The 13877-nt window shown below is 59.4% G+C and overlaps 1 protein-coding gene across 1 annotated transcript in view; it reads right to left on the bottom strand.

Annotated features, from left to right (window-relative positions):
* Positions 1-1543: 1543 nt before the first annotated feature.
* The window catches only part of LOC138102228 (zinc finger protein 729-like), a 427468-nt gene continuing 415134 nt past the window's right edge, over positions 1544-13877 (bottom strand). Inside the window, exon 8 of the mRNA XM_068999958.1 lies at positions 1544-2814. Coding sequence (XP_068856059.1) covers positions 2036-2814 — 779 coding nt within the window. The 3' untranslated portion in view covers positions 1544-2035. The remainder of the gene's footprint in view (positions 2815-13877) is intronic.

Raw genomic sequence — 13877 nt, 5'->3', positions numbered from 1 at the left:
CACACAGGATTCCTCTGGAGGGCTGCGGAAAGCTGAGAGGCAGCTCTGGCTTCTCCACTTTCCATGTCCTAGAGCTGCCGGGCAGAAGAAATGGAGGGACGGCTCTGGTGGCACAATCCCTCCCGGCCCAGGGCACAGCGCTGGGAAGGTCTTTCCATGCTGAGGCTTTGCTGCGGCCAAGGAAAGCTCCTGGCTCAAGGTCACCTTTCCTGCTGGGTCAGACCCCCCGAGTGGCCCAGCAGCAGCAGAGAATTCCAGCACAGCCCCGGCACGGGCAGGGCGGCCCTGGGCGGGCTGCGGGAGCCGGCAGCGGCTGAGCTCAGAGCAGCTGAGCCCGGGGGCTCTTGGCCAAGGCCGAGGCCCAGCGAGCATTTCTCAGGTCACAGGGCAGCCTGGAAAGGTGCTGGGGGCGATAATTCACCCCCCAGTGCGGTCCCAGCGGTTCCCAGTATTTCCATGTCCCTGGTCCCAGTGCTGCTCCCAGCCCTGATCCATGGGGATGGGAATGTCCCGCTCCCTTCCTGGGGCAGGCTCACACCTGAGCCAGGTGTGCAGGGCAGGACCTTGCCCTGAGCCCAAGCCCTGTCCCCCCTGCAGGATCTGCTTCCCATCGGCCTCTTCCTCCTGCGGCCTCAAGCCCAGCTCGGTGCTGAACAAAGGGCGCTGGGCCGGGGTCATCCCACGGCGGGGGCTGCGCACCCCCTCTGCCCCCTCCCCAAATTCCCTCCTGCGGCAGCATGGGCTGGGGCAGGAGCTCTGTGGGGAGGGAAAAGGGGGTGACACCGGGATGGGGGGGCCACACACGCTCTGGGGGGGACATGCACAGCCCCTGGGGACACCCCCTCACCTTCTCCCGCAGCGCCAGGAGGATGAACCCCAACATGAAGCCCCAAAAGCCCAGCAGCATCTTGGGGGGCAGGGTCTGGTGGCAGTTTTGGGGCTCTGGGGGATCACAAGCAGCCCAAAAACCCCTCCCAGCCCCACAGCCACGCCCAGACCCCTCAAACCACCCCACAGCTCTGTGCCAGAAACTCCCTCAACCATTCCCCGCAACATAAAAGACCCCAAGAACCACCCAAATTCTCTCCAAGACACACAGCCAAGGCAAGATCCCCAAAACTCCCTTACACACCACCCCAAAAGCCCCCTCCAAACACCACAAATGCCCATCCAGAGTGACAGAAGCCCCTCCCAATCCCCCCACGAGCCCCTCAATCCCCTCCCAGCCCCCCATGGCACTGACCAGGAGAGCTTGGTGGACAGGAACATCCCCAGCCCAGAGCAGCTCAGGCACTTCAGCAGCGATTTGGGCACTTTGGGGGGCACACCCCAAACGGGGAGACCCAGGCCAGGGACTGGGACAGACACCTGCAATCCCTGGAGGACAGACGGGCTCAGGTGGACACGTTCTGCCAGCACAACTACGAGATCGTGGCCCCGTCTGCCCAGCCAATGGCCTCACAACACCCAAATCCTCCCGAATATTCCCCTGAACCAACCCCAAATTCACCCCCAAATCCCGGTAAAATGGTGCTGCTTTAGATACCTTTGTTGAATTCCTTTATTTCTACCCCAATTTTGCTTGTTTTGACAGGATGAAGGAGGAAACTATTTAGGTTGAAAAAGACCTCCAAGATCATCCAGGATTGCTGGATGCCACCAGAAGAAACAACTGGACAGAGCAGGTGAGAATTTTTGGGCCGTAAACTCAACAAATCAGCTCTTCCCAATGAATTTCCAATTTCAATCAGAGTCCCGATGGATGTTCCAGCCCCGGCGCTCACCCAGGTGCCTACAGGGATCCAGGAGGACGTGGAGAGCACCAGCCAGGGCTCTTCCCAAACTGGATCACGGGGAATGTGGGTCACCAGGGCTCTGCCAAACGTGGGTCCCCCAATTGGGGGATGGAGTTGGAGTAGAGGATGAAGCTCTTCCTGCACTCGGGGCACTCGCAGGGCTTCCCTTACCGGTGCCTCCGTTGGTGATGGGTCAAGTGAGAGCTCCTGGAGAAGCTCTTCCCACACTGGGGACACTCCTAGGGCCTCTCCCTGGTGTGGATGCGCCGGTGCCTGACGAGGCCGGAGTTTTGCCTGAAGCCCTTCCTGCAGTCGGGGCAGCGGAAGGGCCTCTCCTCTGTGTGAATCCGCTGGTGCAGGAGGAGACTGGAGCTGGTGTGAAACCTCTTCCTACACTCGGAACACTCATAGGGCCTCTCTCCCGTGTGGATGCGCTGGTGGACGATCAGGCTGGAGCTCTGGCTGAAGCTCTTCCCACATTCCCCACACTCAAAGGGCCGTTCCCCAGTGTGGATCCTCTGATGGACGATCAGGCTGGAGCTCGTGCTGAAGCTTTTCCCACATTCCCCACAATCATAGGGCCGTTCCCCAGTGTGGGTCATCTGGTGCTGAAGGAGGGTGAAGCTCGTGCTGAAGCTCTTCTGGCATTCATCACACTTGTAGGGCCTCTCTCCCGTGTGGATCCTCTGGTGGCGGAGCAGGGTGGAGCTGTCTCGGAAGCTCTTCCCACATTCCCCACACTCATAGGGCCGTTCTCCAGTGTGGATCATCTGGTGGTGGATCAGGCTGGAGCTCCGGCTGAAGCTCTTCCCACATTCCCCACACTCATAGGGCCGTTCCCCAGTGTGGACCCTCTGGTGGCGGAGAAGGGTGGAGCTGTCTCTGAAGCCCTTCCCACATTCCCCACACTCATAGGGCCGTTCCCCAGTGTGGATCATCTGGTGGCGGATCAGGTGGGAGCTCTGGCTGAAGGTCTTCCCACATTCCCCACACTTGTAGAGCTTCTCCCCAGTGTGAAGCCGCTCACGGACCATCAGGTCCGAGCTCTGGCTCGATCTCCGGCCGCCTTCCCGGCACAGGGTTGGTCTTTCCTCCTCAGAGCACCCTGGGCTGCGTTTGCAGCCCCTCCTCCTGCGGGTTCTCCACGCTGTTTCCTCCCCGTTGGATTCCTGCACTGTGGAGCTGCTCAAAACGGCCTCTTCCACCAGGTTCCACTGTGGGGATTTGTCCTCCCTGGGCTCCGTCCTCAGCTCCTTGTCTGGGGAGGAAGGACAAGGAGAGGACGGGATTTGCCTCCATGCCACAGGGAAGGGCAAGGAGATCCCCCCAGTCCGTCCCCGGCAGGACGGCGTCGGCAGCGGGGTTGTCCTGCAGCCGGGGGCGATGCTGGGCTGGGAGATGGAGCAGGAGAGAGGGGGAAAGGGGCACTGACTTCCTCCTCACCTGCCTGGGGGTCCCGGGGCATCTTCCTCTTCCTCGCAGCCTCCTCCTGTATCTGGCCAAGGTTTGGGAAAGGGAAATCCTGGTCTGGGGGAAAACAAGGGATAAGCACGTTGTGTTTGAAGGTCCCTCTGCCCAAGTCCATCTCTAGAAGCCACCAGACATCTAGACAGCCACCATCCATAAAAACCTGCTCTGAAAAAGCCTCTCAGGTGTTCCCTGTGTCTGGTCTTTCCCTTTTGGTGTTCAGGGTTCCCCCCTGTCCCAGCTGCTGGGGGTCACGCTTGTATTGGGGATCCCCCTCTCTACTTGGTCCCCGCCCTCCCCAGGCTGCTGGGAGTCCCAGGAATCCGAAAAGCTCCCCCCTCTTCCGTCTCCCCACTTAGGAATGCTGGGGGTGATGGGCTCCAAGGAGTCCCCCCTGCCCCTCTCCAGGCTGTTGAGGGTCCTCTCCCATCCCTCTTCCTCCCTCCTCCTGCTCCTCTTCCTCCTCCCGCCCCGTCCCAATCCCACCTCCCCCTCCTCCCTCCCTCCCTCCTCCTGCCCCGTTCCCGAGCCGCTCGCAGCCCGCGGGAGCAGCGGGGATGGAGCCGGGACAGGTCGGGATGGGCAGCGCGGGGCTCTCGGCTGCTCCCACCCGCTGGGGGCGGGGGAACCCGGCCCGGGGAAAAGGAGAGGGAAACTGGGAACATTGGGGGCTGCAGATCCAAACTGGGCCTTGCTGGGGACCCTGCCTGGGGACTTGCAGCCCTTGGGGCTCCTCTCGAGAGCCTGGAGAGCCGGGAGGGGGAACGCAGAGAGGGCTGGGGGATCCCAGCAGTGGCACCACTGGCACTGAGTGGTTTGTACTGGGATAACTGGAACCTTACTGGGGCCACTGGGAGTGACTGGGAATGACTAGGAGCCTGCTTAGGGCAGCTGGGATATACTGGGAGTGTCTGTCAACCATCCTGGGAACGACTGGAACCACAATGGGAACAATTGGGACCATGGTGGGGAGAAATGGGGCTACACTGAGGGTAACTGGGCATGACTGGGACCATGCTGGGAAGGACTTGGGTCATATGGGGTGTGACTGGGACTGAATCGTGTTCAACTGGGATCACACTGGAAGGAACAGAGAGCAACTGGAACCATGGTGGGGGCAACTGGCATCCAACTGGGATCACGGTGGGAGGAGCTGGGCCCATGCGGAGGGAGACTGGGATCATACTGGACCCTACTTGGAGAAACTGGGACTGCGCTGAGGGTGACTGGGAGTGGCTGTGAGACACTGGGATCACACTGGAAGCAGCTCAGGGGAAATGGGAGTGACTGGGAAGGTGCTGGGAGCAACTGGGATGCACTGGAAGAGATTGAAACCACAGTGGGGGTAAATGGGAGCAACTGGAACCACACTGGATGACAATGGGAACAGCTGTGCCCATGCTGGGGTCTGTCATAGGTTAGCAAGCATAGTCCCGGAAGGGATATCCTTGCTAAGGGGTGCTTACAGTTTCCTCTGGGACCTGATAGAACCTATCAGTGGCCAGTTTGAATATGGACAATTCTTTAAGCCACTTAAAGTTGTGACCGCCTCTGTGATACACACTTAAGAATAGACAAACTCCCCCCCAAGCTCTCTCTCGTTTCCGGCGCTGGCACAGGTGGCTGCAGGCCCCGTGCGGGGGCCAGCAGGCCCGGCCAGGCCCTGCTTGGGCCGGGCCGGGCCGGGCCACGGCCAGCCTGGAGCCATGGGCCTGTTCCAGCCATGGAACCCCCCCCCACTGCCTTGCCGTGGGCGGCCAGAGAGGCTCGGAACTCCCCCCCCTCCTCCACTGCGGCCGAGATTCAGCAAAGCGGCACCTCTGTCCGGCAGAGGTCAGGTGACCAACAGCGATAAGCCACATTCCAGCTGTAAGGCCGAGGTGAGATTAACCCTTTTTATTGCTGTGAAGAGCTGAAAACCTGAGGGAAGAGAGAGAGGAGATGCTTAAAGCTGAAAGTCTGTTGTGAAGCTATGATATATCAGAGTATCCCGTTGTAATTTCATGAAGATATGGGGGGTGGAGTGTTCAACTCGTGAGCAATAAGCAGATGCTGACGCAGCTGTAATTTCATGAGAAGTTTGGACAGAGAGAGATGAACCAGATGAGGACTTTTGCTCCAAAGAGGAAAGGAGAAAAACCTCAATTCCTAGAGATGCTCCCAGAGATAGTCTTGAAGATAAGAAAGACCCTTTGCTCCCAGGGAAGGAGAAGGGCCTCTGTTTCTTTGTTTCTGAACAGCTCAACCTTGAAATTGTACCCCAGAAAACTTTCAAGAGTGGACCCTCGAAAGCAGTTGCGGGAAAAGCTGCAAGTCGGGGGAAGGGACTTACATCGCAAGCAGAGAGACTCCTCTTCCTAAATGGACTGAACAATATTTGGAAGTGGGTGGCTGTCTCGGTGTGATACTGTTTTCATAGCATGAGCAAGAAGAGACTTCTCTTTCTAAATGGACTGAACAAGGTTATTATGGAAGTGGTAAACAGACTGAACATCTTAAGGGTTGTCTTTACATTGTCAGTGGGAGACGGGAGGAAGGTGGGGGGAGGAGGAGAGTTCTGAAGGTGTGATAATTTTTTTTTCTTTTCTTCTTTTAGGTCTGTTAATAAACTTCTTTATATTCATTCAAGTTGGTGCCTGCTTTGCATTTCTCCTAATTCTTATCTCACAGAAGATAAACAGTAATGAGTATTTTAGACCAAACCACTACACTAAATTGGTGTTTCTGCCCGGTTACAAACCCAACCCTCGACAGGGTCATACTGGGATCCTACTGCAACTGACTGGGATCATACTGGGAGTGACTGCAATAGTACTGGCAGTATCTGAGAGTGCCTGGGATCCTACTGGAATCAGACTGGGACTGACTGGAAAGGTGCTGGCCATGACTGGAACCATACTGGAAGTGACTTGGAGCAACTGGACCCAGACTGGGAGTGACAGGGAGTCACTCTCGGCATGACTGGAGTAATACTGGGAGTATCTGGGAGTGACTGGGATCATACTGGGAGTGACTGGGACCATCCTGGAAATGACTGGAACCATACTGGGAGTGACTTGGTGTCCTATTGGATCATGCTGGAAGCCACTGGGATTACAGTGGGTGTGAATGGAACCTGACTGGGGGTTACTGGGAACTACTGGGCCCATGTTGGGAGGAAAATGGGGCAACATTGGGAGCAACTGAGAACAACTAGAAGGTACTGGAACCATGCTGTGGGGACTGAGATCACATTTGGGGCAACTGGGAACATACTGGGAGCAGCTGAGACCAAACTTTGGGACACTGACAGAAACTGGGATTGTCCTGGAGGTAACCAGGAGAAACTGGGAAAGACTGGGATCATTCTGAGGTAACTAGAACCTTACTGGGGACACTGGGAGTGCCTGGGTATGACTAGGAACATGCTGAGGGCAACTGGGATCTACTGGGTGTCTCTGTAACCATACTGGGGGAACTGGAACCACAATGGGAACAGCTGGGCCCATGCTGGGGGGCAACTGGGAGTGACTGGATCTACACTGGGGCAACTGGGATGACTGGGACCATGCTGAGAGGGACTGGGACTATCCTAGGGGCAAATGGATTCATACTGGGAGGAACTGGGAATAACTGGAACTACTCTGGAGGCAACTGGGTTCATAGTGGGACCACAGTGGGAGCAGCTGGGTCCATGCTGGGTGAGATTGCGATCACACTGAGGGTGACTGGAATCACACTGGCATTGACTGGGAGTGGCTGTGAGCAACTGGAATCACGCTGAAAGAAACTGGGATTATGCTGGGAGTGACTGGGAGTATACTGGGAGAGACAGGGAGCCCCGGGGATCATAATGGAGGCTCCTGGGGTCACAATGGCATTGATAGGGAGCAACTGGGAATACACTGCGGGCTACTGGCGTCATACTGGGAGTGACTGGCATCATACTGGGAGTGGCTACAATCACACTGGGTTATAGTGGGTGTGATTGGACCCTGACTGGGGGTCACTGGGAGCTATCAGGCCCATGCTGGGAGCCACCTGTGCACACGCTGGGAGCAACTGGGAGCAACTGGGAATGACAGGGTGTGTGGAGGCCGCTGGGCCTGCTGGACAAGGAACCAAAGGAGTCCTACGGTGGGATAAGTCCTCGGTCCCTTTCCAGCTCATGGCGACTGAAAACCTTGCCCAGAATGCTTTGTTCTGTTCTGTTCATGTACCCCAGTTCTGCTCCCCTCCTTGGCTCCCTTGGCCGCCACAGCCCTGGTTACCTGATACCCCCTCAGAGTTTCCCAATGAGTTCCTTTACCCTGGGCCCCCCATTGCTCTGCCCCGGGACTTCTCTGAGACCTCGCACGAGTGCGGATGCATTAAAGCTCTCCTGCAAACCCTTCTGCGAAAACTCTTCTTGCTCCGTCATCCTCGGACTGTTTCGCGGGCGATCCGTGGGTGTGTGCAATGTGCCGGCGGCACCGAGAGGCTTTCTTGGAGGCGCTTTGGGGAAGGTCGTGACACAACACCAGACAACAGAAACGTGACAAGGGCGCATGCTGGTGACAACTGGGATGTACTGGGAGTGACTGGGATGATACTGGGGGCAACTGAACCATGCTGAGGTAACTGGGAGTGCCTGGGAATGACTACAAGAATGTTCAGAATAACTGGGATATACTGGGAGTGCCTGAGACCATTTGGGTCGGGACTGCAACCACATTGGGAGCAACTGGGAATGTGCTGGGGAGAACTGGGACCAAGCTTGAAGCAACTGGGGGCAAGTGGAACTGACTGGGGCCTTGCTGAGAAAGACTGCCTTCATACTGGGACTGACTGGGACTATGTTAGGGGCAACTGGGAGAACTGGGAACACACTGGACAAAAGCTGGAGGAGGAACTGGGAGCAACTGGGAGCGTGCTGGGGGAAAATGGTATCACAATAGGGAATGACTGGGAGTGACTGGGCTCCTACTGGGAGCACCAGGGATCATGCACGGAGGGAGGGGAAGTGACCAGGATCATACTGGGACTGACTGGGCTCCTACTGGGAGCAGCCACTTGCGGGCCCCGGGACCCCTGAGCCCCTTTCCCGGCCGTGCCGCCCCTGCAGCCCCCAGACCCCCCCGCCGGGGTCCCGCCAATCCCAGGGGTCCCCCCTCTCGGGGTCCCCGCTTTGGGGTCCTGGGGCTCTCCTCTCTCTGCGGTCCCGCTTACGGAAGCCGGGGCTCCCGGGGCTCCCCAAAACCGGTGTCCCCCCGGCCCCGCCGGCCCCGCGCGCTCCCCACGCGGCCCCGGCAGAGCTCGGAGGGCCCGGCCCGGGAAGCCCAACCCCCACCGCGGGGGGACCCGCATCCCCCCGCCCCCGCCGGGGCTCTGCCGCCACCGCCACCGGGAGCCCCAAAAACACCTCCCGGGGACCCCCGATCTCCCCCCGAGCCGCACCTGCGGGATGGGGGGCGATGCTCCCGGGGGGCTGCGACTTCAGCGAGCGCTGGAGCCGCGAGATTCCGCCTCTCCTCCTCTCTTCCAGCTTCCCGCTGCCGCTCCGCCTCTTCCTCCCTCCTCCTGCTCCTCTTCCTCCTCCCGCCCCGTCCCAATCCCACCTCCCCCTCCTCCCTCCCTCTCTCCTCCTGCCCCGTTCCCGAGCCGCTCGCAGCCCGCGGGAGCAGCGGGGATGGAGCCGGGACAGGTCGGGATGGGCAGCGCGGGGCTCTCGGCTGCTCCCACCCGCTGGGGGCGGGGGAACCCGGCCCGGGGAAAAGGAGAGGGAAACTGGGAACATTGGGGGCTGCAGATCCAAACTGGGCCTTGCTGGGGACCTTGCCTGGGGACTTGCAGCCCTTGGGGCTCCTCTCGAGAGCCTGGAGAGCCGGGAGGGGGAACGCAGAGAGGGCTGGGGGATCCCAGCAGTGGCACCACTGGCACTGAGTGGTTTGTACTGGGATAACTGGAACCTTACTGGGGCCACTGGGAGTGACTGGGAATGACTAGGAGCATGCTGAGGGCAGCTGCGATATACTGGGAGCATCTGTCAACCATCCTGGGGTGACTGGAACCACACTGGGAACAACCAGGACCATGGTGGGGAGAAATGGGGCCACACTGTGGGTAACTGGGAGCGAGTGGGAGTGACTGGGTCTGAACTGGGGGCAACTGGGCATGACTGGGACCATGCTGGGAGGAACTGGGATCATATGGGGAGGGACTGGGACTATTCTAGGGACAACTGCACTGTGATCCTACTGGATCATATTTGGGGCAACTGGGACTGCACTGAGGGTGACTGGGAGTGGCTGTGAGACACTGGGATCACATTGGAAGCAGCTCAGGGCAAGTGGGAGTGACTGGGAACATGCTGGGTGCAACTGGGATGCACTGGGAGAGATTGAAACCACAGTGGGGGTAACTGGGAGCAACTGGAATCACACTGGATGATAATGGGAGCAGCTGTGCCCATGCTGGGGTCATACTGGGATCCTACTGCAATTGACTGGGATCATACTGGGAGTGACTGCAATAGTACTGGCAGTATCTGAGAGTGCCTGGGATCCTACTGGAATCAGACTGGGACTGACTGGAAAGGTGCTGGCCATGACTGGAACCATACTGGAAGAGACTTGGAGCAACTGGGCCCAGACTGGGAGTAACAGGGTCTCACTTTGGGTGTGACTGGAATAATACTGGGAGTATCTGGGAGTGACTTGGGCCAGACTGGAGGTGACTGGGTGCAACTGGGATCATACTGGAAGTGGTGGGAAGGGATTGGAATTATACAGAAGGCTACTGGGATCATACTGGTATTGAGAGGGAGCAATTGGGATCACGACTGGGGAACCTGGCATTATACTGGGAGTGAGTGGGGTCATCCTGGAAGTGACTGGAACCATACTGGGAGTGACTCTGGGTCCTATTGGATCATGCTGGGAGCCACTGGGATTACAGTGGGTGTGAATGGAACCTGACTGGGGGTTACTGGGAACTACTGGGCCCATGTTGGGAGGAAAATGGGGCAACATTGGGAACAACTGGGATACAATGGAAGTTACTGGAACCATGCTGTGGGGACTGAGACCACAACTGGGACAACTGGGATGATACTGGGAGCAACTGCGACCACACTTTGGGACACTGACAGAAACTGGGATTGTCCTGGAGGTAACCAGGAGAAACTGGGAAAGACTGGGATCATTCTGAGGTAACTAGAACCTTACTGGGGACACTGGGAGTGCCTGGGTATGACTAGGAACATGCTGAGGGCAACTGGGATCTACTGGGAGTGTCTGTAACCATACTGGGGGAACTGGAACCACACTGGGAACAGCTGGCCTGATGCAGTGGATCTACACTGGGGGCAACTGGGTGTGACTGGGATCTACCCTGGGAGGGACTGGGACTATCCTAGGGGCAAATGGGTTCATACTGGGAGGAACTGGGGACAACTGGAACTACTCTAGAGGCAACTGGGTTCATACTGGGAGCACAGTGGGAGCAGCTGGATCCATGGTGGGTGAGACTGGGATCACACTGAGGGTGACTGGAATCATACTGGCATCGACTGGGAGTGGCTGTGAGCAACTGGAATCAAGCTGAAAGCAACTGGGAGGAGGCGGGAGAGACAGGGAGTCACTGGGATCATCCTGGAGGCTCCTGGGGTCATGCTGGCATTGACAGCATGACCCAGGAGCAGCTGGGAACACACTGGGGGCCACTGGCATCATACTGGGAGTGACTGGGAGTGACTGGAATCACACTGGGGGCCACTGGCATCATACTGGGAGTGACTGGGAGTGACTGGGAGTGACTGGGATCACACTGGGGGCCACTGGCATCATACTGGGGGTGACTGGGAGTGACGGGGGTCATGCTGGGAGTGGCTACAATGACACTGGAATAATGGTGGGTGTGATTGGACCCTGAGTGGGGGTTACTGGGAGCTGCCAGGCCCATGCTGGGAGCCACCTGTGCACACACTGGGAGGAGCTGGGAACAACGGGGAATGACAGGGTGCATGCTGGTGACAACTGGGATGTACTGGGAGTGACTGGGATAGTACTGGGGGCAACTGGACCATGCCTGGGAATGACTACAAGAATGTTCAGAATAACTGGGATATACTGGGAGTGCCTGAGACCATTTGGGTGGGGACTGGAAGCAACTGGGAATGTGCTGGGTTGAACTGGGACCAAGCTAGGGGCAACTGGGGCAAGTGGAAGTGACTGGGACCCGGGACGGCACCAAGGCCTCGGGGCGGCTCCAAAGGGCCCCGCCCGCCGCCGCTCCCCGAGGCCTCGCCGCTGCTGCCGGGGATCGGACACCGCGGGCGGCCCCGGCCCTTTCCTCTTCCTCCTCCTCCTGCCGGGATTCAGCCCCCGCCGCCGCCCGGCTCCTTCTGCCGCTCCTGCCCGGCACGAAGCGGCGCTGCCGCTGACGGGGCCGGAGCGCGGCTGCCCCGCGACTGCCCCGCGCCTCAGGGCCGGGCCGGGCAGTGACCGCACGGCTGGGGAGGGACCCCCCGCTGGCCAGGGCAGGGACTGACCCCATGGGAGCGACCCCCCGCTGGCCAGGGCAGGGACTGACCCCATGGGAGGGACCCCCCGCTGGCCAGGGCAGGGACTGGCCCCATGGGAGCGACCCCCCGCTGGCCAGGGCAGGGACTGACCCCATGGGACGGACCCCGCGCCGGAGCAGGGAAGGATTCCTGTCCCCGAGGGGAAACAGCGGCACGAACTGAGCGCGACTCCCATCCCTTCTCCCTGCCCCGCTGGGCACAGCAGGGAGGAGCCGGGAATAAAGGGAAGTCCGGCAAGGAGAAAGAGGTCGCGGGAAGGTTCTGTACCAGGGTTTATTTTCCTCCTCACTCTCCTGTTCTGATCCGCTCCGTCCCAAATCCACTTCATCTCCCCACGTCGGCGCTCCTGTGGCCGCGATGGCGATCCCTGAGTGACCTCTCCCTGCCCTTAGGCCGAGCCACGAGGACTCGCATCTGTTCCAGTTCCGTGGAATTCACGGGCATTTGGGGCAGCTGGAGCGAAGCAGCTGGAAAGCACAGCGGGCTCGAGAGGGACTCAAGCAAGGCAGGAGCCGGGGCTGCCCCGAGGGAGCTCTCCCAGCACGAACCTTCCCGGGCTCTTTCTAGGGGAATTTCCTTGAATGTTTCCATTCATCGCTACAAAGCAGAGTCACAAGTGGAGCTGAGCCTTCACCTTGAAATGAGGGAATCGAACGCGTGCGCTGGGACTGCTGCAAACTCAAGGTGTTACCTGATACTTTAATCTTGCAAATATTCAGCCCCTCAGCAGCGATGTCTCTGCCAGCCCACCGGTTTCTGGCTCAGACCTGGCTCGGAGCTTGGAGGAGAAATCCAAAGTTCCAACAGAATAATCCCTGCCGTCATTTTATTTTTTTCATAAGTACGATGTCTTATTTTATTGTATATACTATTTTACTTTGATTTTTTTTCTCTTATTCTTTTTTTTTCTTCTTCTATTTTTTTGTGTTTTTTCTCTATTCCCTTCCCCTCTCCCCCCGCCGTTGTTCTCCTCCCAGAGGTTTGTGGTGAGGGGTTTTCCCACCGGTTCTCCCCCGGAAACCAACGAAATCGATCGAAATAATGATGAATTTTTGAACTCTTTCCGCTGCTGTTTCCAGAAGGTCCCGGGAGGAGCCGTGGGCGGGGAGGGGGTTCCCGGTGCCGGGGGCAGTCAGCGGTCGCCGGGCAGATCCCGGCGGCGAAGGTCCGGAGGCAGAGAAGCCAAAGTGTCCGAGGGAGCGCGGGGGGAGGGGACGGGGCAATTCCAGGGAATTCACCTGGATCCCCTCCTGGCATCCCCCGGGACCCTCCTCGGCCGTGCCCTGCGGGACCCCCGGGCCGGGCTGGGCTGAACTCCCGGGCCCCGCGGCCAAACTCTGCCTGGAACCCGCTGGGTTCGGCCCGAAGCGGGGCAAGCACCGGGACCCGCGGATCCATTTTGTCCTGCGGCTGCGGGGCCCCAGCCCCGGCGGAGCAGGACGGGGCGCTGTGACCCCGATCCCTGACTCCCAATCTGCTTCTCTCTCGCCTCTCCTGTCCCTTTCCTTTGGGTGATCGTAAATCCCGGAGCGGCTGCAGAGCCCCGTGCCCAGCTCGGGTTTCCCAGGAAAGGGAGGCCTGGGGCTGAGGTGCCCCCGGGGTCAGGGAAACAGGGGATGCAGGGGCTGGGAGAGGAGGATACCCGGGAAAGGGGGTGCAGGGTGGTGTTGGTGCAGGATGAGGGGTGCAGGGGGGTCCCAGTGCCCAGGAATGGGGATTCAAGGGGGTCTCAGGGTGGGTCCCCAAAGCCCCTTGCAGGGAGGAGCAGGAGCTGGGTCAGGAGCGCTGTGGGAGAGAAAAGGGGTGACCCTGGCATGGGGGGGACATGGGGGAGTCACACGCACTCCGAGGGGGGGGACACGACCCCCGGGGACCCCCCTCACCTTCCCCCACAGGTGGAGGCCGAGCCCCAGCCCAGGAGGACGAAGCCCAACACGAAGCCCCCGACCCCCGTCAGCGTCTTGGGGGCCGTCCGGCGGCAGCTCCGGGGGCGGGAGGGGCAGGATCCGGGAAACGGCGGCGGCTGCCGGGAAGGGACCCGGACGGAGTGGGACAGGCTGGGATGGACTGGG

The sequence above is a fragment of the Aphelocoma coerulescens genome, unplaced genomic scaffold (assembly GCF_041296385.1).
Source record: "Aphelocoma coerulescens isolate FSJ_1873_10779 unplaced genomic scaffold, UR_Acoe_1.0 HiC_scaffold_64, whole genome shotgun sequence".
NCBI classification, from domain to species: Eukaryota; Metazoa; Chordata; class Aves; order Passeriformes; family Corvidae; genus Aphelocoma; species Aphelocoma coerulescens.
This window is presented reverse-complemented; position numbering and strand designations above follow the sequence as displayed.